We start from the raw sequence: 26,637 nt of genomic DNA on the forward strand, positions 1-26,637 counted from the left end.
TCAACTAGGCTTTTTTAATTAAAGCCTTTTGTCTAGAAGTAGAATAGAAGGCTGCGCTACCTATTTAAAATTTTCTGGCATCAGAGGGAAATTTTTCAAAAAACAGGCAGCAGGGCTTCCCTGGTGGCGCAGTGGTTGAGAGTCCGCCTGCCAATGCAGGGGACACGGGTTCGTGCCCCGGTCCGGGACGATCCCACATGCCACGGAGCGGCTGGGCCCGTGAGCCATGGCCACTGGGCCTGCGCGTCCGGAGCCTGCGTCCGCAACAGGAGAGGCCACAACAGTGAGGGGCCTGCGTACCGGGGCGGGGGGGGGGGGGGAACAGGCAGCCTCTGAACGCACACCAATCATAAAGCCAACTTACAGGTAAACATCAGCTAATTCTTTCAAGGACAGCTGACTGAGGTGGCTCAAAGGCCTTTTCTGAAGAGATTCTGGGGGCAGAGGGACCACTGTCAGGCCACCGGCCCTGCCCCTCCCAGGTGTGGCCTCTGGAAGCCACACCTCCCACCCCTGCAATCTCCCTTCCTGTTCAACTCTTCCCCCAACTTTACCCACTGTATCCCTCCCTCTCTAGCTCCCCAAGAGTTAAAGATCTAGTTTTGTTTTCTGCCTAGAATATAACCTCAGTAACTGGTTTTTTCTTTCTTTCTTTTTTTTCTTTTTTGGTTTACCAACTGAAAAGTAACCCTTTGTTTTCTAGTTTACAAATATTAATCCTAACTTGAAAATAAATGATAGGTTTTACTCTTGATTCTAACATCTAAAATATTAGAAAGATACTACTGAATGAAAAAGTATTATCTTTTTTTAATGCCTATGTTTTCCACTGCAATGTATACAAATAATGGAACACTCTTCAGCAATACAACGTAATGAACTATCTTTCATCCACAATGAATGAATCCAAAATAATTATGCTGAATCAAAGAGGCTAGACAAAAAAAAAGGTTATGATTCTATTTCCGTAAAATTCTAGGAAATACAAACTAATTTATAGTAACAAAAGGCAAATCAGTGGGTGCCTGGAGGTGGAGGTGTGTTGGTATGGGAAGGAGGGAGAAATTACAATGGGACATAAAGCACTTTCGGGGTGATGGATATGCTCACTATCGTAATTATGGTGACGGTTTCACAGGTATACATATGTCAAAACTTATCCAACTATGTATTTTTAAAACATATAGTTTATTATTTGTCATTTATACTTCAATAAAGCTGAAAAAGCAATAAAAACACAAATACATATAGTTTTAAATGGAGGCCAACTCAGGGAAGCATTTCTAGTAGTGACCAGTATTTCCTGATAAAGAAGCTTGATGCGCCATCATCAGCACAGCTGGAAAACTCAAGGTTAAGTGAAAAGGAACGCAGCATAAAGGCTTTATTCACAATTGCCCAAAACTGGAAGCAAGCAAGATGTCCTACGAAAGGTGAATGGATAAACAGACAGTGTGTGGTACATCCACACAATGGAGTCTTATTCAGCAATAAAGAGAAATGGGCTATCGAGACACAAAAAGATGTGCTAGAAACTTAAATGATTATTGTTTAATGAAAGAAGCCTGTGTGAAAAGGCTGCAGAATGTATGATCCCACCTATCTGACGCTCTGGAAAAGGCAACACTACCGAGAGAATAAAAAGACCAGGGGCTGCCAGTGCTGGATGGGAGAAGGGAGGGATGAAGGGGTGGGGCACAGAGGAGTTATAGGGCAGTGAAACTACTCTGTAGACACTGTCCTTGTGGACACGTGACATTACACATTTGTCAAAACCCCCAGGCCTGTACTAACAGAGAGTGAATCCTAATGTAGACAGTGGACTTTAGTTAATAATAACGTATAAACACTGGCTCACCAATTAAAACAAACACACTACGCAAGATGTTAATAACAGGGGAAGCTGTAGAGGGGTATATAGCAACTCTGTACTATCTGCTCAATTTTCTGTAAACCTAAAACTGCTCTAAAATCTACTAAATATGAAGAAAAGAGAAAGGGATCAAGTAACACCTTGGCCAAAGGTAAAAGCCTATTAGCTACCTGTGGTATAAAAAAAACAAAAAGAAAAAAACTTCTTCTAAGAAGAACCTAGAGAAATTCGTAACATCATTTATTCAACAAACATTCCCTCCAGTGCCCATGACAGGCACTGCAGAGCAGGCACCAGGGACGCAGGAATGGAAGGCCAGGGCCCACCCTGCCAAGAGCTCTCACCAAGGTGGGCAAGGGGGAAGGAGCCAGCACTGCCTCCCCACAGCCGCACCATAAGCAGGTTCATGAAGATTAACGCATGTACTGGGCAGACTCTTCCTGTGAAACAAGTTTCTCCCCACTTTAAAATGAGGAAACAGGGGCTTCCCTGGTGGCACAGTGGTTAAGAATCCGCCTGCCAAGGCAGGGGGCACGGGTTTGAGCCCTGGTCTGGGAAGATGCCACATGCCGCGGAGAACCTAAGCCCGTGCGCCACAACTACTGAGCCTGTGCTCTAGAGCCCATGTGCCACAACTACTGAGCCCGTGCGCCACAACTACTGAAGCCCGCGCGCCTAGAGCCCGTGTTCTGCAATAAGAGAAGCCACCGCAATGAGAAGCCCGTGTACCGCAATGAAGAGTAGCCCCCGCTCGCCGCAACTAGAGAAAGCCCGCACGCAGCAATGAAGACCCAACCCAGCCAAAATTAAATAAATAAATTTATTTAAAGTATATAATAATAAAATAAAATAAAATGAGGAAACAGAGGCGGAGGGAAGTCACATCCCGGGATCTGAACCCAGGCGTGTCCCAGAGCAACGTCATGTCTCAGAGCACAGGCCCTGGGAGAGAAGACCCGCCTTCAAGCCCAGTCCTACCATCAGAAGAGGGCCTTGGGAAGGCTACTCAATTTCAATGAGCCTCAATTTCTTCATCTTCAATTCATCTTAGTTTCTTCATCTGCTTTAACGTACAGAATTGTGGAAGATTAAAAAAAGAAAATGTAGAGTGTTTAGCAGCCCTGACACAGAATAAGTACAAAAAATGTAGCTACCATTCCAGGTTGTACACAAACTTCTCAAAGAAGACAAAAGTGATCACTAAGCAAAGACACTGCCACCCACAGTCCAGGAACTAACTTGGCTCTGCACAAAAAGAGGAAGAGAAATTTCTAATGTGAATGGCTTTAAAAACTAAACATTTTCATTTGACATTTACCTTCTCTACTATACTTTGAAAATGCACCCCCAAAACCCATGTGTTCACCAAGCTAAAATTAATTATATCCTCCATGGCCCTAAAAACACAGGATGTAAATCCATGAGGCTTGGTTGGAAACTAATTATTTTAAGTTTATAATTAGCCAACTGAAAAAAAAAAAAGGAACTCGGTGTAAGTAATATCATATAGGTCTCCTTCCTTCTTTAAGGAAAAGAAAAAGCCAAGAGGGGATAAAGATAGAAATGATACTATTTCAATTTAGGCACTGAGTAAAATATTCCCTCTGTAATATGAAATACAAGAAACACATGGATTTAGTTATATAACTCATTAATTAGCTAAATATACTATACTCAGTTGCTAGAAGCAGAAAATATGGCCCCAAAGATAAATGACCAAAGCTGGGAAGAGAACTTTCATAAAATAAATGGGGGGAAGGGAAGTTGCTGAGGAACAAGATGTTCTCTGAAAGGTTAGGGTTACAGGTAGCCCTGAATCAGGCTTAATGCTAATGGTATTAACGCTTTCCACAGAATGAAGAAACACAGTATACTTGGAAGGGAAAGAACTCGCGTCAGGAAACGAATTGCTCAGCTCCCATCATGGCCTGAATGAACGTAAACATCAGACTGCTGTTCCCACAATCCTGGAACGTCATCTACTGTTCCAAGGACAAAAGCCTTCTCTGGGTAACCTTGCACAACTGACTACCCGAGGGCGCCAGCACTCATGGCCTCACACTATTTTAAACTCAGAGCTCCTAGCAACTTGCCGTCCACTCCCTCCCTGCCACCCCTACCACCCAATTACCAGGTATTCACCTCAACTACACAACAGCGCCCTTTCCCTCCTCTCCTCCAGCACTGTCACTTCAGGACTCAGACACAAACCAAGGAGCTACACGGCAGAGCCAACAGAGAGCCTGGGCTGGAGTATCACCAGGCCTTGATTTGAATCTCAGTGGTACCACTTACAAGCGCCAGCCTTCTGTTACAGAAAAGAGCAAGAAAGGTTGCGAGCCACCAAAGATGGAGCAGTAGGGGGAAAGCTTACTGCCCAGCTGGGAACCAGGTCAGACACAGACAGATCATAGGGAGAATGAGGCTGGGGGAAGAGGACTGGGGAGGAACCGCAAAGCAAAGACTGCAAACTCGCCCTGTCCAGAATCAGGAAAGCCAAGGGTCTGAGCGCTGCCTGTGGAGGGGCGAGATCGGGTTTGCCTGGAGGCGAGCCAGCTGCAGGCAGTCTGGGCTTACATGCAACCGGATCAGAGCCATGCCACCTGGGCCGTCTGCAGCACGGTCAGTGGGCGAGGCAGCCAGGGCAGGGATGGTTACTTGGCAAGCAATTTAAATCTCAGTTTTCTCATTTGTAAAGTGGATTAAGAGAAGAGCCTATCCCACAGGTACAAACTTCCAGTTATAAGCTAAGTAAGTCCTGGGGATGTGAACTATACTGTATTGGACATTTGAAAGTTGGTAAGAGAGCTTAAAAGTTATCATCACAAGAAAAAAAAATGTGTAACTGTGAGGTGATGGATGTCAACTAAACTTAGGGTAATCATTTCACAATACGTACATAAATCATTACATTGTTAAGTGAATACAATGTTATATATCAATTATATCTCAAAAAAGGGGGGGGAGGAGAGGGGAGAAGAGCCTACCCCACAAAGCCAGTGTGAGCAATGAATGAGACACTGGCATACAGCACCCAATACATGCTCGTCATTACTCTTAGGTCTTTTAGACGTTCTTTAAGTGTTTCTTAAATGGTGGTTCAGCTGTGAGACCCCCGTGTGCGCACAGGGGCCCAGGCAACCAGGTCTCCTCAAGGGGCTGTATGCTGTCGGTTGCCCACTGTGTGCTCAAGGCCTAGCACAGAGGAATGCCCTACCAGTCCCCTCCAGGAGATAAGATAAGAAGACTCCTGAAGGCAGAACTCGTTTTGAAATTGTCTCCCATCCCCCTGTGGCATCCAGGCCTATTTTGCCTTCCCATTACATGACTAACATTCTCCAACGAAATTGCCTTAAAAGCTTAAAGCTTTAAGTTAAAAACATGATACAGCTGCATTTGAGGGCCATTCACAATCTAAAACTTCCTTCATGAAAAGCAAACATGACCATGAGAATCACAAAAACATAAAAAGATATTTTTTCCCCCACCATTCCCCTGTATGGTGACACAGCAGCATGTGTTTATGTGTGACAGCAAAATGTTTATGCTGTGTTAATTTCCACAGATTTAAGTCAGACCCGGAAGCTGAAGACAGTGCTATCCCTATTTTCCATTCTCAGCCTTGCCAGTCAATACTCAATTTTAAGTCAAAGAACTGTGACTCCTGATCCATCGTGCAAAAGGGCTGCCCACTATCACTGAAAACAGTTGAGCCAACAATTCCCTCAAGTGAATGTTTATCTCCCTCCCCACCTCAGGTTGGTTTCAACCTTGGCTGAGTGTCAAACAAAACCCAATTTAAGGACCTAACTGACTTGGATTCATGAAAGTGTAGCAAAATCTATCTCAGAGAAACGGTTTGAGTAACGTACAAAAACCCCTTTTAAAAGATAAAAGTTTCCTTGGACCTTTAATGTTAACCAGTTATTTTTATTGTAATGTTACTTAAATACATACAAACAAACTGGGCAAAAACTCATACAGTTATAAAATTCAAACTATCCATATAGGTACTTCCCTGGCGTTGCAGTGATTAAGAATCCGCCTGCCAATGCAGGGGACACGGGTTTGAGCCCTGGTCCAGGAAGATCCCACATGCCGCAGAGCAACTAAGCCCGTGCCACAACTACCGAGCCTGCGCTCTAGAGCCCACGAGCCACAACTACTGAGCCCGCGCGCCTAGAGCCCGTGCTCCACAACAAGACAAGCCACCGCAATGAGAAGCCTGCGCTCCGCAACGAAGAGTAGCCCCCGCTCACCACAACTAGAGAAAGCCCGTGAACAGCAACGAAGACCCAACGCAGCCAAAAATAAAATAAATAAATAAAATTAAAAAAAAAAGATGGGCTTCCCTGGTGGCGCAGTGGTTGAGGGTCTGCCTGCCGATGCAGGGGACACAGGTTCGTGCCCTGGTCCGGGAAGATCCCACATGCCGCGGAGCGGCTGGGCCCGTGAGCCATGGCCGCTGAGCCTGCGCGTCCGGAGCCTGTGCTCCGCAACGGGAGAGGCCACAACAGTGAGAGGCCCGCGTACTGCAAAAAAAAAAAAAGATACATGCACCCCAATGTTCACCACAGCACTGTTTACAATAGCCAAGACATAGAAGCAACCTACATGTCCATCGACAGATGAACGGATAAAGAAGATGTGGTGTGTGTTTATGCGCGCGCACACACACACACACACACACACACAGAGAATAGACTACTACTCAGCCATAGAAAAGAATGAGATCATGCCATTTGCAGCAACATGCTTGGACCTAGAGATTATCATACTAGGTGAAGTAAGTCAGAAACAGAAAGACAAATACCATACGACATCACTTATATGTGGAATCTAAAATACGACACAAATGAACTTATTTATGAAACAGAAACAGACTCACAGACATAGAAAACAAACTTATGGTTACCCAAGGGGAAAGGGGGTGGAGGAGGGATAAATTAGGAGTTTAGGATTAGCAGATACAAACTACTATATATAAAATAGATAAACAACAATGTCCTACTGTATATCACAGAAAACTATATTTAATATCTTGTAATAAACCATAATGGAAAATATGAAAAAGAATATATATACGTATAACTGAATCACTTTGCTGTACACCAGAAACTAACACAACATTGTAAATCAATTATACCTCAATAAAAAGAAAAAAGTACTGTTTGGTGCCCCCAAAATAAACTTAAAAGAAAACATATACTGTCTAATAGCACTTAGCTATGAATATGATAGGTATCCAGATGATCTCAATGTGTTTATTTTTTTCAATTATCAAAATAAAAGCACAAGGCTTTCCCTGGTGGTGCAGTGGTTGAGAGTCCACCTGCCGATGCAGGGGACCCAGGTTCGTGCCCCGGTCCAGGAAGATCCCACATGCCGCGGAGCAGCTGGGCCCGTGAGCTATGGCTACTGAGCCTGCGTGTCCAGGAGAGGCCGCAACAGTGAGAGGCCCGCGTACCGCAAAATAAATAAATAAATAAATAGATAGATAGATAAATAAAAGCACAACATTAACCAATCATGTTAGAGAATTAAAGGATAATAGTCAGAAAAAATAGAGGTATACACATCTTTAAGTACATCTTTACACTTAAGATATCTTGTCTCTGTCAATAAATCTTGAAGGTCAAATGTTTCACAGACCACAGTTACTTAAGTCCTAGGCAAACAAGATTGTCTGGAGTGCTATGAAGGGTTTCTCTTCTCTTCGTTTTTTGTCTTTGAAACAGTCACATGACTGATCCGTGACCCAACGGAATCCAAAACATGCCATGATTTTCCAAAAATATTCCTAATCCATGAAATCTTTTGTCTACTAGAGAGCAAACTGAGTATATGTGACAATAAAAATAGCAGTTTTGCATATTCTTCTTCAAATTAAGCTGTATTTGGCAGAGAACTGTTTTACTTTCCAGAGTGTAAAAAATAAATTCGTGGACTTCAGAAGAGCATTTGATATTCCAGGGACCTGCAGCTGTCAGCTTTTAAAGATGCCATGTGTTTGCCCACATAAAAGAATGTAATGAGCCATGGAAATATTATCCGGTCTCATGAACCAGAATAAAAAATCTATCGTCAGTAGGCTGATAGTAGGAGTCGGGTTACTGTATCAGGAAAATATCTATCAAGCGCTGCTTATTAAACGCCTATGATACAAGTTGTACCTCACAGACCTTGACGTGTTCGGTTCTGTTTTCTCTACCACTTCCCTTCCTTTATGGCAGGAGCCCCCATTCTGTTTCAGTGCATGCCCCCCAGCTCATCATTCTACATCTACTTTCAGATGCTCTTCTTCCTTTGTTAAGAAACTAACAGCAGTGGCAATCATGAGATGTAACTTTAAAGATCTGTTTTGAACAGGTGGAATGAAATACAGTGGTTGAACTCCTCAAGGAACTTGTCTTTTGGATCTGGAATCTATCAAATATAAAAGACCAAAAAATAAACCTAGAGAGATATGCACTTATTTTTGGTTGACATAATAGTCAAAAACTAGACTTTAAAAATGTACAGTAAACACAATAGCCAAAAGGTGGAAGCAATCCAATTGTCCACTGATGAATGAATGGATAAACAAATTGTAGTGTGTATATCTATATATACACGCATATGTGGGATTATTCAACTTTAAAAAAGAAAAAAGCTTTTGACACATTACAACAAGAACGAACTGTGAAGACATTATGCTAAGTGAAATAGGCAAGTCAAAAAAGGACAAACGTTGTGTAATTTCTCTTATGTGAGGTATCTAGAATAGTCAAATCTATAGAAACAGAAAGTAGAAAAGGGGTGGGGCGTACCAGGGGCTGGGGGTGGGGGAGGGGGAGGGGAGTTAGTGTCCAATGGGGACAGAACTTCTGCTTGGGAAGATGCAAATGTTCTGCAGATGGATGGTGTCAATGGCTGTACAACATGTGAATGTACTTAATACCACCGAACTGTACACTTGGAACTGGTTAAAATGGTAAATTTTATGTCATGTATATTTTACCACATAAAAAAAGTGCAAATCTACTCCACCTGAAAATTAGCAAATAAAGCCATACAAATAATTCAGTTAAGACCAGTTCAAGGAAGCACATGCTTGTTAATATAATTTTGGTATCACTAAATAAACTCAAGAACAGCAGTCTGGAGAAGCACACAAAGCAAACAGTCTCCTTTTAGTGTACGTTCAATCCTTCAAAAGAAAACAAAATGTAACAAGAGTCTCTGTTACACAACTGTTAAATAATCTATCCTTTCAAAATCTTTAAATTAAAAAAAGTTATAACTGAAACCAACTTCCTTTCTTCCTATTCCATTTACTACAAACCAAATTAAGGACATCTAAACCAGTGGTCCTCAAACCCAAGCAGGCATCAGAACCATCTCCAGGGCTTGTGAAACCAGACTGCTGGGCCTGCCCCCAGAAATCCTGATTCAGTAAAGAATCAGAATTTAGAACTGTTAGAATTTGCATTCTAAACCAACTCTGTGTTCAGTAAAATGAAGATAACATGCATCTGGGGAAGAGCTTTCTCAATATTAACAGCATATATCCTGCAATGCAACCATCTCTTAAATCAATTTACTTCTTAAAATATGTACCTGTAGCTTTTAGTTCTGGACTTGGTTTTTAAAACATATATAGGCATTAAACAAGCAAAAAGAAAAACACACATTTTATGATTAGGACCACCTTATGTTACAGAGTAACTTATTCATTAAGAAAAAGAGTCAGGGCTTCCCTGGTGGCGCAGTGGTTGAGAGTCTGCCTGCCAATGCAGGGGACGCGGGTTCGTGCCCGGGTCCGGGAGGATCCCGCATGCCGCGGAGCGGTTGGGCCCGTGGGCCATGGCCGCTGAGCCTGCGCGTCTGAGCCTGTGCTCCGCAACGGGAGAGGCCACGGCAGTGAGAGGCTCGCATACCGGAAAAAAAAAAAAAAAAAAGAAAAGAAGAGTCATGCATCACCAACCTCTCAGGTTTAAACCTGTAGAGATCTCAAAAAGAAAATTAGAATACTATTCTATCAGAGTCAAGAATTTTTAAATGAATTTTATGTTCTGTAGAACCACAGAAACAAAATTTTTTATATACTTGGCATTCATTGCTATGCGAAAAAAGCCACTCAAACACCAAGTGATACATAAACCAGGACACGTTTGTCAGTCAACTATAGTAATTATAGGCTTCAGTTCACTGATCATAAACCCTATTTTACTTACAAAAACCAATTTGCATCAGATTCCTTCAAAACACGATGTAAGTATAAGCAGTAAATCCAACCAAAAGAGTATGTTCCAATGTGACCTTTTGTTGAAATTTTCACTGCCAGAAGCAGAGTCATGCAGGAAGCGAGAGCACGCATCCCAGGACTTGCTTATTCTTTTTTTTTTTTTTTTTTGTGGTACGCGGGCCTCTCGCTGTTGTGGCCTCTCCTGTTGCGGAGCACAGGCTCCGGACGCACAGGCTCAGCGGCCATGGCTCACGGGCCCAGTCGCTCAGTGGCATGTGGGATCTTCCCAGACCGGGGCACGAACCCGTGTCGCCTGCATGGGCAGGCGGACTCTCAACCACTGCACCACCAGGGAAGCCCTCGCTTATTCTTTAGACACATCAATTTCTGGGGCCTTCCTCTATGCTCAGGGTAAAAAGCAGAACATTTGGCTCCCACCCTCAAGATGCTCGAGTGTAAGGGAAGGTGACAAGCCTAGCGACTCCAGGAAGGCAGGGACCGGCGAGGTGACAGTGGGACACCAGAGCCCAGAGCAGGAACTCCTCTGAGAACAGGATCTGACCAGTGAGAAGGATGGAGAAAGGCCCTCCAGGCACGAAGGCCAGGAAGCAGAATGGCACACTTGGGAAGCAGCCAGTGACCCTACAGAACTCGAGCGGGGAGCACGTGAGGGTCTCGCCTGCGGAGACAAGGCTACGAGAAGACCTTAAGAGGTAGAAGGAGAAGGGCTCCGGGATGGAGCTAAAGGGTCCAAATTTGTCTCGGAGGTGAGGTGCAGCCACTTGAGAATTTTAAACTAGCAAGTGACATGGTCAGATGTACAACTGGAAGACTGGGCGGCAGCAACCCTCAGAAAGAGCGGGTGGGAGAGACAGGGTTGAGATGCAGAGCCCGTAGGTCACTGCAGGGACCTGGACGTGAAGGGACGAGCTGTGATCTGAGGCTGAGCCAACAGGGTCAAAGGAGCAGATTCAGACCCAGGTCAGAAGACCTCCTCAACTGGCAAGGGTCCAGCCATCACCAGGGCTGAGGGGGGAGGGGGGCTGTCAGGGATGTCTGGGTTCCGGGTCTGAGGGTTGGGCACGTGGCAGTGGCGCTCATCAGAAGCAGCAGCTCGGAGGAAAAGTAGAGCTTTTCAGAGGAGAGAGAGAGAGAGAGAGAGAGAGAGAGAGAGAGAGAGAGAGAGAGAGAGAGAGAGAGAGAGAGAGAGAGAGAGAGAGAGAGAGAGTGTGTGTGTGTGTGTGTGTGTGTGTGTGTGTGTGTGTGTGTGTGTGTGTGTGTGTGTGTGTGTTTTCTGTTGGTGTGCTCTTTGTGGGGCAGAAGGAAAGTGTGGACTCTGTTTCAGATGTACTAAACCTGCCTTGAAATGGCCAGGTGGAGATGTCCTGGCAGGGAGCTGGCTGGAAATCTGGAAGCTCCTGCGTGTAGGCTTAAGATAAGCTTTCAGAGCTGTGGTTTATAAAGTGACAGTTGAAGCCATGGGTTTAAATGAGGCTGCCCAGGAAGAGATGTCGGGTGAGAGAGAGCTGGATATTCCTAAAATAGCATTAATTACCAATTAAAACACCTGTGATGTCCAGAAAACACAAAATATTCAACTAGGGGGTCTCAAAATAGCAAAACAAGTTATCATTAAAGGAAGAGTCCATCTGTACCCAAGAAGGCAAGGAGGTAGGTGGAGTAACAAAAGCAAGGGCAACCAGAGGGAGGGCCAGAGACCCGAGAGGAAGAGAGCTACCACCAGCCGTCTAATCAAACATGCGAGACATTTAGAACTGGACACTTGTCAATCACTCAGATCTGCACTATGCATGTGAACAATGCACTAGGGATACTCTAGTGCAAAACCATGTAGGAGAGATCTATGAAATACTCGTGGCGGACTTCGGAATGGAAAAAGGATTCAGTACATATCACGATATATATAGCAATTATCTTACAGAGTGATAATTACATAAACCTACATACGAAAAACAAAACCAAGGCCAGTACTCCTAACATCAAATTGTACCTTTCAAGAGAACTGTAATGCGATACATGCTTTCTGTTGCAACATGTAAAATTATTCCACTAGAAGTATATAAAATTGTCAGTTTCACTCTCGCACAGGTTAAAAATCAAGATAGAAAGATCAATTATCACACCTGCCAAGGCAAATCCTCTCTTCAGTGAATTTCTCTGTGGGCACTTCCCCAACTAGACCGACATCCCTATCCGGGGCTCTCATGAAAGAAGCACAAAGGACTGGCCAGCACCACTGCCACCCCCACCACCTCAGGGGTCCCCAAGCGCTCACAGCAGACGCTACACAGAAACCCTCTTAATCAGACCTGCCAATAAATTAACTCCTTTCAACTGCTCACTATAAACAGTGGGATCAATGAAGTGGGTTACAAAGTAACTATAAATGGAAAAACCCAGTTTAATTTGGGAAAAAAATGTTTTGCATCCTATTTGCAACTCAAAATTACAAAGGATAATCACCAGGACGAAAAAGGAGCAGCCGGTTTTAACCACTCACTTCAATCTCTATCAGGGAATGTTTAAACAGAGCTGCTAAAAAGTAGATGAACTGATTGATCTCAGGCCTGTGTGTACTCCCTGTGCCTATTTGCCGTCATGAACAATTAAATCAGCAAAAGGTTAAGGTAATTGAAAAGGACAAGTGACCCAGTTTCTGTAACAAAGCCATGGCAGGAAAGGAAACAAAGGAAAAGGAGGATGTAAAGGAACACAGGAGGCTGAAGAAACATAATAACCAAACACAAAGGTTTATTTGAAGCACGATCCAAACAAGTTATAAAAAGACATTGCTTAAGGGGCTTGCCTGGTGGCACAGTGGTTAAGAATCTGCCTGCCAATTCAGGGGACACGGGTTCGAGCCCTGGTCCGGGAAGATCCCACATGCCACAGAGCAACTAAGCCCATGTGCCACCACTACTGAGCCTGCGCTCTAGAGCCGGCATGCCACAATTACTGAGCCCACGTGCCACAACTACTGAAGCCCGCACGCCTACAGCCCGTGCCCCGCAACAAGAAAAGCCACAACGATGAGAAGCCTGCGCAAAGCAACAAAGAGTAGCCCCCGCTTGCCGCAGCTAGAGAAAGCCCATGCGCAACAACGAAGCCCAACGCAGCCAAAAATAAATTAAATTTAAAAGAAAAAGACATTGTTTTAGACAGCTGAGACAGTCTGAACATGGACTTGCTATTGGATGACATCAGGGAATTATCAGTACTCTTGCCGGGTGGATAATGACACGGAGGTTACCTTTTAAAAAGAAAAAGGTCCTTATAGTTTGAGGTGCATGCTGAAGTGTTTTGGGATGAACTGACAAGATGCCTGAAATCGGCTTTACATACACCAGCGGGGGAAAAAGTGGGGAGAGCAGATGAAACAAATTGGCAAAATGTTGATGCTTTTGGAGCTGGGCCATGGGTACCTTTCTCTCTACTTCTGTATGCTTGAAATTTTCCATAATACAGGGTTTACCTGTTTGTTTTTTTAGACAAAAACAGGTAAATCAAAGAGGCAAGGAGCTGAATCAGATCCTGCTTTATTTCTTCTTGAAATATCTCCTACTGAACCATAACTGCCTTCACCCTAGCACATTAAAAGTAATTCAGAGTGCATAATGTATTTGGAGAGTGGGTTTAAGAGAATGGAAAATGCCTGGTTCTGTACAAAATAGTGTACAATGGAAGTACACCATAATTGCTCATTTTCAAAGCTAAGCACGTCTGACTACAATCCCAGCTTTGATTAAATGCAATAGCATTTACACTATGGCATTCAAAAACTTGATAAATGAAAAGAGTACAACCTCCCCCACTAAAAACTGCCCAGGATCCTTAATATAACATTAGAGAAACTGGACCATTTCCCTTCACTCCTAGACTGAATAAAACTGGTTTTAAAAGTTAGCGACCCCAAAATGCAGACTGCTTATTCCTTTGAGTAAAAACAAATTCTATTGCATATTAGGCTCACTGAAGATCTAACAATACCTCAATTAATGAAAAAGATGTATTTCAACATCACACCTAACCATCAGAAACCTGGAAACTACAAAAAGGCCCAGGGATAAAATCTAGGATGAGAGGAAGAGGATGTGCTTCGAAAAGAAAAGCAAAAGATGGAATGAAAATATTTCGTAACTGAAATAAAGGTAAAAACACAATATGCATGGGACTCAGGTCAGAGGAAGAAAACGAAATCAGAGGAAAGGAGACTGGGGCTCCCAATATCTTCAGGCACGGAGGAAGGGGTGGGTGAACACACAGGGGCTTCAGGAGGCAGCCAGCCGCCTCGGAGCAAGAAGGCAGAGCAAGCCGGGCTCCGGCAGGACCCCAACCAACAGAGGAACAATCTGGAAAGGGCTGCATGGGGGGCCCTCCTTGGGAAGCGCTCTGCTGCTCGGATTTCTGTGCACCTCGCCCCCGCCCCCGCCCCAGAAAGAGCCAACTTGATTGCCCTTGGTGTGAGGCTCCCCTCAGACTGCGCTGCAGTACACGAGCCTACGCCGGGGTCCCCCACATATCTTCCCAGCTGTCCTGATGTATAAACTGTGAATGGATGAAATAAAGCTTAAATATAAGTACAAATGTCTATTTCATCTAAAAGAGACACACATTCAGAGTTTATATGCCAGCATATGACTCTGCTGATTCATTTCACCTTGTATTTGGGAGCGGGACAGGGGCTGGCTGTCAGAAAGGGATGGGGGAGGCTGTGGATGTTTCCAGGCCCTGCCTCACCCACCGTCACGTCTGTGGTCTGCTTAGTTCTATCACGTCCTCACAACAGTCTCCACTAGTGACCAGCCTAGACACTAGGTTACAGAGCACGTCTGTGGCGGGGCCCAGCTCTGCACCTAGTATCACATCAAATCTCTTTCTCCTCCCTTCATCCTCTAGTCTTGGTGGGAAGACATGAGGTATCTGAGGAAAGAGAAAATGAACAGAAAAAACCAGAGAACGAAACAAACAAGAGAATGAAAAGAGCAGAAGCAAATGTTGTTCTGGGGGCCATTCAATCAGCAACCACACGCTTGCAAAGAGGGCTTTTCGGTTACTCAACTCGTAAAAGTACATCACTTAAACTACTACGAAATTTATCAAATGGGTTTTGCATAATTTATGAAGATGTTAAAAAAAAAAGCCAACTTCATCACAAAAGGGCTTTGCTCCTAAGGGAGGCATTGGTTAACTGAAGGTTCAGAGCATGTTACCTCTTTTCCGTGGAGAAAACATAAATCCCTTGTCTGAAGACAGGCCGCAGACCTGAGCTTCAGCCACCAAACCCACTTCCCATATCCTCACACGAAAAGCTCAAGTGAACAGACACCAGCTGATCAAAGATATCTGAGTGCCTGCTATGTGCTTGGTACCGAAGCTGGAGGGAACAAGGGAAAAAACAAAGCCTCTGCCCTCGAGGAACATACAAAATAGAGAATAAAAGAAACTAATCACCTGCCACTGACTACACCGTTAAGGAGGAGTCGGAGGAAAGGGAGAGAAACGCGAAGGGCTTCTGAGCAGCATCAGGGAAGCGGGTGGGCCAGTAGGAGTAGGATCAGACAGCTGGGGAAGGTGAGCATCTAACGCGGGGAAGGAAGTGTCAAAAGAAAGGGTGGGGGCAGGAAAAGACACCGAGTGGCAAACAGGGACAGCACAGAATAGAGGTAAACATTCATGCTGGGAAGTTTGCATAATTATGAAATAAGCTTAAACAGAGAGGGTAGGACATAAGGGCCCTGAGGAAAGAGCAAAGCAGTTTAGAACGGATATGACTGATAAGAGATCACTTCAACAGAGGGCTGACAAGTGGAAACAGTGTCTGGCAGGAGAACACAGTACGGACCAAAGGGAGGCATGTGTAAGTAAGAAAATAACAGCTCTGGTCATGCCCTCCAAAGGCTGGACCGAAGGCGGTGCTCAGGAGAGAAAGGGACAGAGATGTGACTTGAGGGCACAATCTAAAAGATGCACCTGCTAGGGATACAGATGGCCAAGGGGGTCTGGGAGCACGATGACAGGATGGAGAGAACAGGGAGACTGTGCGGGTGCGGAGAGGAGAGAGCGACGTGACCAAATCCGTCGGATGACAGGAAGCCCACTAGAAACGGGGCTGGACAAGGCAGCGACTCGTGGCACGTCACAGAGAGCAGTGGGGCCTCTCCTGTCACGCGCTCCAACTAGTCCCAACGGCAGCTGTCCCCAGGCGAGAAAAGGATCAGAGACAGGTCCTCACCTCCCCCGCCACTGTGACCACAGAGGCCTCGGACCCGTGCCCCGACCCCCTGCCTCTGCACTTTACTCTGTTCCATGGACTCTCTCTCCTTCGTCCTCCCTCTGTGTCCTTTATGAAAGGGCCATGAACACCAGGAGGGAGAAAGCTGAAAGTTTCAAAATTTGTATTTTACCTCAGAAATTTCAAAATGAAACACTCAAACCCAAGCATCTCGGAACCACGCCTCCCACCTTAAGCCCCTTCTCGGCGGGCACCTCACTAGGCCCGGGTGAGACCACAGATCCTTGAAGGCACAATCCATTGGAATGTTCTTCACTGATTAAGGTCTCCTCCCACAAGTCAGGCAGAGCAGCCCCAGGAAATGTTTCTGGTTGAGCTTGGAAAGGTCACAGACATCTTCAAGGACAAGAACCCTCATAACACATTCCAGGGTACACATTATGATAAAAAGAACACCGAACTCTCTACCTCAGCTAACTGTGGAAGCTTTAACTTCTCTGAGGCTCAGATGCCTCACCCTCAAAGGGGGCTGAGCTGGGGGACTTCTCAACTCACTGAAGCTCCAACAATTGTTTCTGGGCTCACATCTAACAACAGAATGTCCCTCAGATGCCACAAATGCCTCCTGAAACACCTTCACTTCAATTCTTTTTGTTTACCATTAACATTTACATGATTTCTTAATTCTACCAGTATATTGACCCCAAAACAAATCATCAGTTGTCATTAAATCAATCAAAATCAATTAACATACTTGATACCCACTGTATACCTACTGACATAGGCACTTCCTACCTCAGCATATCCTGGCAATCCTAAATTACAACAAAACTCTTGGTTAAAACAAAGGCCTTAAGTGAACGACAGCATCTCCGCCAGCGGTCATCACAGGACCCTGTAAATTAGGACCTGGATCCACCTGGCAATACCACAAGCTGATCACCTGACGAACACTTCTGTCACTGTCCCATGCTGTGATTACTGAAGCACAGTCACTTTTTGAGGTTCTCAAAAATATTTCGTTGAAGCTATAGTTCCGTTCTTGCATTAACTATATACCTCTTTGCTCATCCTGAATGAAATGAAAAGAACGTTTTTAGAGTAACTTATACCACTGTTTTTCATCAACAAGAGAAAAAACAGAGCAAGGAAAATACTGAGGATTTTATGCTGTGCAATTACAATCAGAAAAGCGGCAAGTGGCACCACAAAAATCACTACAGGCTTAACGAACATGCACGTCTGTCTCTAATTCTGGAAGGAAAAAGGTAACATTTTATTTTCAGATTAAAAAATAATTTCTAACAACTCAAAAAAAATTTACTACTGCTTAAAACAAAAGCAAGTGAAAAATCAGTTAATTTTAAAAGATTGAGGGGTGGCTGAGAATTTCAATTTCAATTTCTTCTGTAAATCCATGCATAAAAGTGGCAAGGCAAACTGTACCATTTTGAAAGCTGTAAAGAAAGGAAAATAAGGAAGCTGAACATTAGACAATCAAAATACCTCTTTATTAAAGCCAGTGTCTGCATAAGAGATTAGTCTTTGCCTCAAATGATCAGGGTTGCATCAAGATTTTAAAATCGTCCTTAGCATTCTGGAAAACATAAGACACCAGTCTCATGCCTGCCCGCTCCACTCCCGGGCACCTCCCGGGCTCACTGCCCTCCACGGCCCCACACCAATCCCCCAGCGCCACCAGCCCCTGCCAACCGAAAAGGGATAGGTGACCAAGCCCCACAAGGAACCCACAGGCCGGCCAGCAACCGACTTCCTGGGCCCAGGGGGAAGGACCAGATCTAGTCTCTCTAGAATCTGAACTAGGAAATGTGACAAGAACCGGTCACTTAGAAACTGAAAGAAGGCAACAAGAAATGCCACAAAGGCAAACTGGAGCCAGAGGGGTTATGACCAGCTGAAAAAGCACAGGAGCTGAAGGCGCAGGGGAGGGAAAGGCAGGAGAGAGCAAAGCAGCCTGGTGGTGGTGGGGGGAGAGGCAGATGGAGGAGGCAGAGCCCGGGGCGGGGGGCGGGGGGGGGGGGTGAGTTCCGGGGACAACTGCTGCCAGGAACCACCCGCCCATGCGGGGCTCTTGGAGCTCAGCCTTGCCGGCTCGCATTCCTGGATTTCTGCGCGATCTCATCGCACACAGCATGTGTTCCACCGACAATACCCGCTCTCAGGCCGGAGTGGGCCTCTGCTCCTTGTGACCAAATGCCAAACCAGCACCCAGAACATGCAAACAGGAAGCAAGCCTTTCTGATAAGCCCTAGATATAAAATACTGAACAGTCCTAGTATTGAAGGAACATACAGAACTAAAGAGTACCCCCGCAACAACAACAAAAAACCCAAACCTCACACCTGATGGAGAAGGGGCACAAGGAAACTTTCTGAGGTAACAGATGGAAAGGTTCTGCATCTTGACGGAGATGCGTGTCACTCTTCAGTGAAAACTGATCAAACTATAAACCTGTGACCATTTCACTGTCTATAAATTATACATCAATTTCAAAAACAGACGCCCTAAGTCTAAATTGTTCCCTTGAGAAGACTTGAGTTTTGTTTTGTTTTCCAAAACTAAATTGATCTGGATAAATCTCACAAACAATGCTGAGCAGGAAGAAGCCATATGCAAAAACACCTGAGTTTCTATTTATACACGGAACAGACACAGAGAAATTCATCTCCGTGTCATAGTCAGAGTAGGGGCTAACTACGCGAGACCAGGAGGAGCCCAGAGGGGCTCTCGTCGGGCTGGAAGGCTCTGGTTTCTCATCACGGTTCAGACTGACACTTTCATCAGGGCATACTTCACAACAGAGGCATCTTCCTGTATATCCACTTATATTACACCTTAACAATAACACAAAAGAGAAGGGAAAGGAAAGAATACCTTATACTAATCTTAAAGGGATTGGCAAAAAGTTTGTTTTGGGTTTTTGGGGGATTTTTTTGCCTCTAGTGAAATGCTTATTTTGAACCAAACTCTTTAGGCAGTAACAAAGAAAATTAAGACTTTAGTTACCCATTTGTAGAATTCTAATATGACTTATGAATTTGATATTAGCGGAGGAAATTCATTCATCAGAGTCCTTAGAATCTGGTAAATTAAACTGCATCCTATAATGTCAGTTCCATATGGTGAACTCATCCATAGTCTAAATGAGCAGCAGAGGGAAAAACCCGCCCTCCACATCCCTTTTCTACTTTAACAAACAAAAAAAGAGCAAAATCCAGAGGAAGAATTATTTAGTCACAATCCCACTTCTGTGTTTTCAAAAGGAGAATTAACTGAAATTCATACATTACCCTAAGGTGAATTATTTTAAAAATAAACATGCAGATTTTGATTTTCAGAGACTTGTAGTTTAAAAACATTTCACAAATTCGATAAAGTTCAAAAGCATAAAAACAGAACAAATAAAAGTGGAGCAACAGGTCCCCAAATTTGAATACCTAAAAAAATAAGAAGCTGAAGAGTAAACTGAAAAGTACTTACAGCCATAATTAATTCAAAGGGGTGTTTATACACCCTCACTGGTGACTGGTATTTTTGCACCATGATTGCAATAAAACAGCAATCCTCTCACACCTGCAAAACACAAACATCTGTGATAAATAAACATGATGTAGAAAAAATTAAATCTGCATTTACACAACATACTACAGTCTAAGGAATCTCAGCGGGTCGTAATTCTATGCACGCAAAAGTCAAAAGACGAGGCTTAATTATAGAAGGACAAGGGAAGGCGATAAAGACAGTAAGAAAAGGTGAGAAAAGCCCAAGTGGAGTGAGGGAAGCAGCTCTGGTCTGAGGGCTGGAGGACTCCATTGCCCTACCTGCCTCACCGCCTCTCCAGGGGCTGCCCTGGGTCCTTTCCAGCAGTGAGATGTCATGATTCCATTATTCTGATAACCCATACAATTAGTTCTTGAATCATTTTCTCTTCAACAACTTCCATTAGAAGCCAAATTAAAATGGTGGCACTTCAAGATATTAAGCCCAGGACACACAAAAATAAAAGTGGAAAAAAACACTAGTGTGTCTCAAATTATGGGATATTCCTCAAAAGCTATTTTGAAAGGAAACTTGTCAATCCCCATTTTCTAAGTGCAAGACCACAACTTCAGAGACTTCCCTGGTGGTCCGGTGGTAAAGAATCTGCCTTCCAATGCACGGAAGGTGCGTTCCATCCCTGGTCGGGGAACTAGGATCCCATGGGCCGCGAGGCAACTAAGTCCACGCACCACAACTACTGAGCCTGCGTGCCACAACTAGAGAGAGAAAACCCGCACGCCACAGCTAAAGAGAAGCCCGTGCACCGCAACAAAGATCACGCATGCCACAACTAAGACCCCACGCCGCAACTAAGACCCCACGCGGCCAAGAATTAAATTAATTAATTATTATTATTATTTTTTTTAAAAGACAACTTCAGGGATCTATCTTCAAATGGCAGAGATACCACCAAGCACTCTGGCTAGAGGCTCCACTGACTTCTCCAGCCTCAAACAGCTGTAATATCAGGAAGCAATCAACTAAGTGCTGAAGCCTACTTCAAAGTCAGGAATCCTCCTGCCAGGGACACATTTACACACTGGCCCCAGCCTACCTGGATTTTTCTGAAAACACACTTTTATTTGGAGTCCTCTATGGGACTTCACTTCCCTATTTAAAAGGGAGGAAGAAAAATAAATCCAGAGAGCCTACCTGTCCTGCGGACGATAATCATTAAGAATGTTATTTTATGCTGAATATGGTGAGAGGATATTCAGAAGTACAAAATGTAATATCCTCAAGGAGTCCAAAGTCTAGCAGTAAAAAAAGAAAACTTTACGAAGATACGTTTTATATCGTAAGATTCCTACCTATATTATTGCATTTAAACAGGTCTGGAACCTCCTCTGGTATGTTTCGCATATCTCTCAGAGAGAACAGGTTCTGGCGGAAAACAGCCATATCTGGCACTCTGAAAACTGCTAAAGAATAACTCTGGGAGACCTCAAGCAAGTCATTTGACTTCCCCCGGACTCAGATCCACCTCTGCAAAGTGAGGTTTGGGGTGAGATAATCTTGAAAGACTTCCAGCTCTAAAATCATGAGACTCAGAGACAAACTCCTGAATCCACCACAATCAACTGGAATGCTGTCATTAATCTTGATTCTGGGACTGGCAGGTCCTGGTGCGCTGGGACCGTGTTCTATAATCTTGATTCTGGGACTGGCAGGTCCTGGTGCGCTGGGACCGCGTTCTATTTAGTTTTGCCAACCTGATAATGCCGGTGCACGGCAGGAATTCAACGACCTTTTAAATTTTTAATTAGGAAAATTAATTTTAGGGTGTCTCCCACAGAAGGAGAGGGTGATTACGGAGTATCAAAGGGGGTGGGGGGAGAATGTAAAAAAAAAAAAAGTAATGCTCGGTTAAGACTCGGTAACACCCATTCGGGATTCCGCTGCCCGGCAGAACCCAAAGCGACTACGCTCGAGAACCTGCTAATTCACGAGCTTCTGAACTCCTGCCAGTTCCCAGCTTCCGATGCTCTGGTCCGAAAAAACGTCCTACGTGGGAATCCGGAGTTACAACCGCCAAGTGGCACCGTGGACCAGGGCAACCTCTACTGCATGACAATCGGTGCTTAAAAATTAGCCAATGGCCAAACCCAGTGAGTCCACCCCGAGCAGGCTCAAGGGGCAGCCGGGCCCTCCGTTCGATCCGGGGGTCCGGCGCGGCGGCCCCTCGGGCCCCCAGCTCCGGCCGACCCGGGGAGGTGCGCCAGAGGCCGGCTGGGACCCCAAACTCCGCTTCCCCCAGGAGGGGTCCCGGGTGGGAATATCGACGGGTGGAGGCGGGGAGGGGGCGACCAATACAGTAGGAGCGGCGCGGGGGTCGGCGGGCCGGAGGCGGGCGGGAAGACAGTCCGCTCCCGAGTCGGGGAGCCGGGGGGAGCCGGGGAGAGCCGAGGGGAGCCGAGGGGCCGGGGAAGGGTAGGCAAGGCGGGGAGGCGGAGGCGAGAGCCTCGCGCCTCCCGGAGGGGCCGGGCCGGGGGCGCGCTCGGAGCCCGCCACGGAGACGCGCGCCTACCTCTTGTCAGAAGGGCCGGGCCGGGGATGCGGGGCGGCGGGGGTAGCTCATGCCGGCGGCTCCGCGGCGCCGTCGCCGTTCCACTGCAGGCGGCGGCAGCTCAGCAGCCGGTTCCGGGGAGTGGGCCGTGGGGCGGGAGCCGGAGGGGCCCAGCGAGGCTCCTGTGGTTGTTACGGGTGACGGGGAGGGCGGGGCCGGGCGAAGGGGTACGCGTGCGCGAAAGCGGCCGAGGGGCAGAGGCAGGAGCGACGACGGTTGCTAGGAAGGGGGGAGGGGTGACAACCTGGGCCGAGCCGAGCTGCGCAGGCGCCAACTCCAGGCCGGAGGGCGTGGGAGGAGCTCGGAGTAGGCGTCGGCCCAGAAGCAAGGCAGGTCTACCCAAAGGCGCTTGGCCGCACCCAGATTTGCGTCACGGGGCGGGCCTAGTGTGGGGGGCGGGGCTCGCGAGTAGCTGGGCGGAGGCTGCCGAGACAAAAAAGGGGCGTCCAGCAGTGGCCCCGGGGCGTTCCGCTGACTTGGAACTGGGAAGTCTGCGAGGCATCAAAATAGCCCGGGCCTTCCGGCTTTGCGGGTGCTCAGGGCCGAGCTGGTCTGTCTGATCGGCGCAGGAGGCTCCCCGTACTTCCTCATCTTTTGTTGACTTCTGCGGTGCCCTGACCACATTCTCGCCGAGTAATGCAGATGAGGCAAACGCCAGGGCTGGGGAGGGGCTGGGTGGGACCCAGCAGCATCTTGTCAACACGTCCGAGTTGTTCGATGGACCTAAGACAAGTGGATCTGGCGTTTCGGCAAGAGCTCCAACTTTGAAGCACAAGTGTGATGCACACTGAGACATTTAGGGGTTCTTAAGAGGAGCTAATGACTAGAGAAGGACAGTACGCATGTCCACCCACACAACAAAGATGGTTTTATAGCCAACATACAGTTTCTCCATCAATGTCACTGTTGTTCCGTTTGCGTTAGTCACCCTCGGTGGCTCTGCCTTTGACGCTGCCAGTGCACAGCACATTTTTGGAACAGTTTCGGAATTTCCTTCAGGGCCAGTTTACCAGCCACACAAGAAAATCATTCATTACTTGATCACACCTTGTTTTTCACCTCAAACCATCATTTTTCCAGCTTGATCACCCACCCTGCTTACTAGACTCAGCTAGGGCTGGCTTTTGCCTGTTTGTGAAAATCACATCCACCTTCAAAAGATGGTCCGAGAAAGAGACAACCCAGTAAACAGCAGCACTTATGAAATGGTCTCGCCCCAAAATTGACCTGATCTGATAAGCCTCTAGATGGCAACGGCCAATGTACAAGAAATAGGAACAGAGGAACATGTTAAATAATACCAGGCGGAAATAATCAGCCAAGCATAAATCATGGGAAATACTGCATGACAAACACATTCCTTATCAAAGTACAAAGGAAAAAATAGGGAAAGCGCCACACTACAGATCAAAAGAGATTGAGAAATTTATTGAGCCATACACTCATGATTTGTTTGCTTTTTTATGTATATATTATACTTCAATTAAAATTTTTTTTCACAGTTAAAAGTACATTGTTGAAAAATCCAAACTGTAAGAATCATCACCTGCCATGATTACATTAACATTTAAATAAATAGGCATTTTTAACAAACATTTAGACACTCAAAAACTGAAAAAAAAGAGGGCAGGATTTATAAATACCTAAATACCCACGTATGCTTTTAGAATGATAGCTACTGGAGGAATGAGACTTTTTTTTTTTTTTATCTAGGCTGCACTGGGTCTTAGTTGCAGCATGGAATCTTCGTTGCGGCCTGCGGGATCTTTAGTTGTGGCATGCATGTGGGATCTAGTTCCCCCACCAGAGATCAAACCCAGGCCCCCTGCATTGGAAGCATGGAGTCTTACCCACTGGACCACCAGGGATGTCCCAGAATGAGACTTTTTAAAACGCCAATCTAGACAAGATTTTCTTCCATTCCAATGCCTCTTTCCTACACGTTGGTGATACCAAGAGCTTAAAAGAGCCATTGTTGTCAATGTGGGCATTCATGCCAGCCTCCTGTTCCAGTCTGCAGCTGATGATGAAAATGTGATGAATCTTCTGCCTTAGCTTTGATGCTTTTTCATTAATTCACTTCTGGTAGTAAACTGTGACTGGTCTGCCAGTTCAACGTCATCAGCCATTTCCATCACGTTGTCTAAAAGGTCTGTTGTAACTGTAACCCAGGAAGAAGTGGTTGGCCCAGACAATGGAGAGGGACAGCAGCTGGCCAGGCAGCGGTAGATGCTGGGTGGGTCGCGGTAGTCGGACAGGTGACACAGGATGAATTCCATGTGGACCTTCCATTGCTTCTCGCTCTCTAAGTGGGAGAATTGCTCCCTGAAGTTGGTTGCCTGCCACACCCCTGAAAGCAGCTCCTCCGCCGTGGTGCCCACCCTTCAATTAAAATTTCTAAAAAAAAAAAAAAACCCAGATACTTGAGGTAGCAACCAATTGCAATATATGAACTTTATTTCCATCTTGATTTTAATAAAATAGTAAAAGAAACTTTTATGAAACAGGGTAACTTAAACATTATTAACAAGAAATTATTATTGGCAAACAAAAAGGTCCGACTATAGCACAGAGAACTGTGCAATATCTTGGAATAAACCATAATGGAAAAGAATATTTTTGAAAAGGTATATATATGTATAACTGAATCACTTTGCTGTACGGCAGTAATTAACACAACATTGTAAATCAATTACACGTCAATAAAAAATAACTAAAACATTATTATTAATTGTTTAGGTGGGATAATGGTATTATGGCTAATATTGATATCTCTTAAAGAAGCCTTCTCTTTTTAGGAATACACGCTGAAATATTTGGGGGTGAAATGATGTGATCTCTGGGATTAGTGTCGGAATAATCCAGATGGGGAAAGAAAGGAGGAAGGGCCTACATGAAATAAGGTTGGTTGTAAATTGATCATTGTTTATTATATTCCTCTGTACACTTTTGTATGTGCTTGAAGTTACCTACAGGAAAATATTTTTAACAGAAAAGATGGTTTGTCACCACTGAGGATGCCAAATCATGGCACAATCACAAATGAGGTATTGAAAAATGTCTCAAGAAAATAAGATACACAAACAGTAATCCCAGGGCCTGACCTGGATCACATGCCCATCCCTGAACCAATCTTTTGATCAGGGGGATCCAGAGGTCTCACTTTGCAGTTCTGGGTCATGTGATCTTAACATCTTTATTGGAGTATAATTGCTTTACATTGTTGTGTTAGTTTCTGCTGTATAACAAAGTGAATCAGCTATATGTATACATATATCACCAGGTCCCCTCCCTCTTGCGTCTCCCTCCCACTCTCCGTATCCCACCCCTCTAGGTGGGAGCAAAGCACCCACCTAGCAAAGCACCGAGCTGATCTCCCTGTGCTATGCAGCTACTTCCCACTAGCTATCTGTTTGACATTTGGTAGTGTATATATGTCCATGCTACTTCCTCATTTCGTCCCAGCTTACCCTTCCCGCTCCCTGTGTCCTCAAGTCCATTCTCTACATCTGCGTCTTTATTCCTGTCCTGCCCCTAGGTTCATGAGAACCTTTTTTTTAGATTCCATATATATGCGTTAGCATATGGTATTTGTTTTTGTCTTTCTGACTTACTTCACTCTGTATGACAGACTCTAAGTCCATCCACCTCACTACAAAAAACTCAATTTCGTTTCTTTTTATGGCTGAGTAATATTCCATTGTATATATGTGCCACATCTTCTTTATCCATTCATCTGTCGATGGACACTTAGGTTGCTCCCATGTTCTGGCTATTGTAAATGGTGCTGCAGTGAACATTGTGGTACATGACTCTTTTTGAATTATGGTTTTCTCAGGGTATATGCCCAGTATTGGGGTTGCTAGGTCATATGGTAGTTCTATTTTTAGTTTTTTAAGGAACCTCCATACTACAAATTGTATCTTTATTTTATTTTTTTTAGAACATTCAAACTTTTTTTTTTAATATATGGCAAAATTTAAAAGTCTGATAATTTTGGGGTTTTGGGGTTTTTTTTAATTAATTTTTATTGGAATACAGTCGATTTACAATGTTGTGTTAGTTTCAGGTGTACAGCAAAGTGAATCGGTTATACATATACATATATCCACTCTTTTTAAAGTCCTTTTCCCATATAGGTCATTATAGAGTATTGA

At 45.0% G+C, this 26,637-nt stretch overlaps 1 protein-coding gene across 2 annotated transcripts in view; it reads right to left on the reverse strand.

Annotated features, from left to right (window-relative positions):
- Positions 1-22,636, reverse strand: part of SEC14L1 (SEC14 like lipid binding 1) — a 52,172-nt gene extending 29,536 nt beyond the window's left edge. Inside the window, exons 1-2 of one of the 2 annotated variants that reach the window (XM_019938793.3) lie at positions 22,442-22,636; positions 19,855-19,947 (exon numbers count right to left, since the gene is read on the reverse strand). In XM_019938793.3, coding sequence (XP_019794352.1) covers positions 19,855-19,917 — 63 coding nt within the window. In that variant the 5' untranslated portion in view covers positions 19,918-19,947; positions 22,442-22,636. Of the gene's footprint in view, positions 1-19,854; positions 19,965-22,441 lie in introns of both variants that reach the window. The other variant, XM_019938794.3, reaches the window with a different exon arrangement.
- Positions 22,637-26,637: the final 4,001 nt, after the last annotated feature.

Source organism: Tursiops truncatus, chromosome 20 (genome assembly GCF_011762595.2).
Source record: "Tursiops truncatus isolate mTurTru1 chromosome 20, mTurTru1.mat.Y, whole genome shotgun sequence".
Classification (NCBI taxonomy): Eukaryota; Metazoa; Chordata; class Mammalia; order Artiodactyla; family Delphinidae; genus Tursiops; species Tursiops truncatus.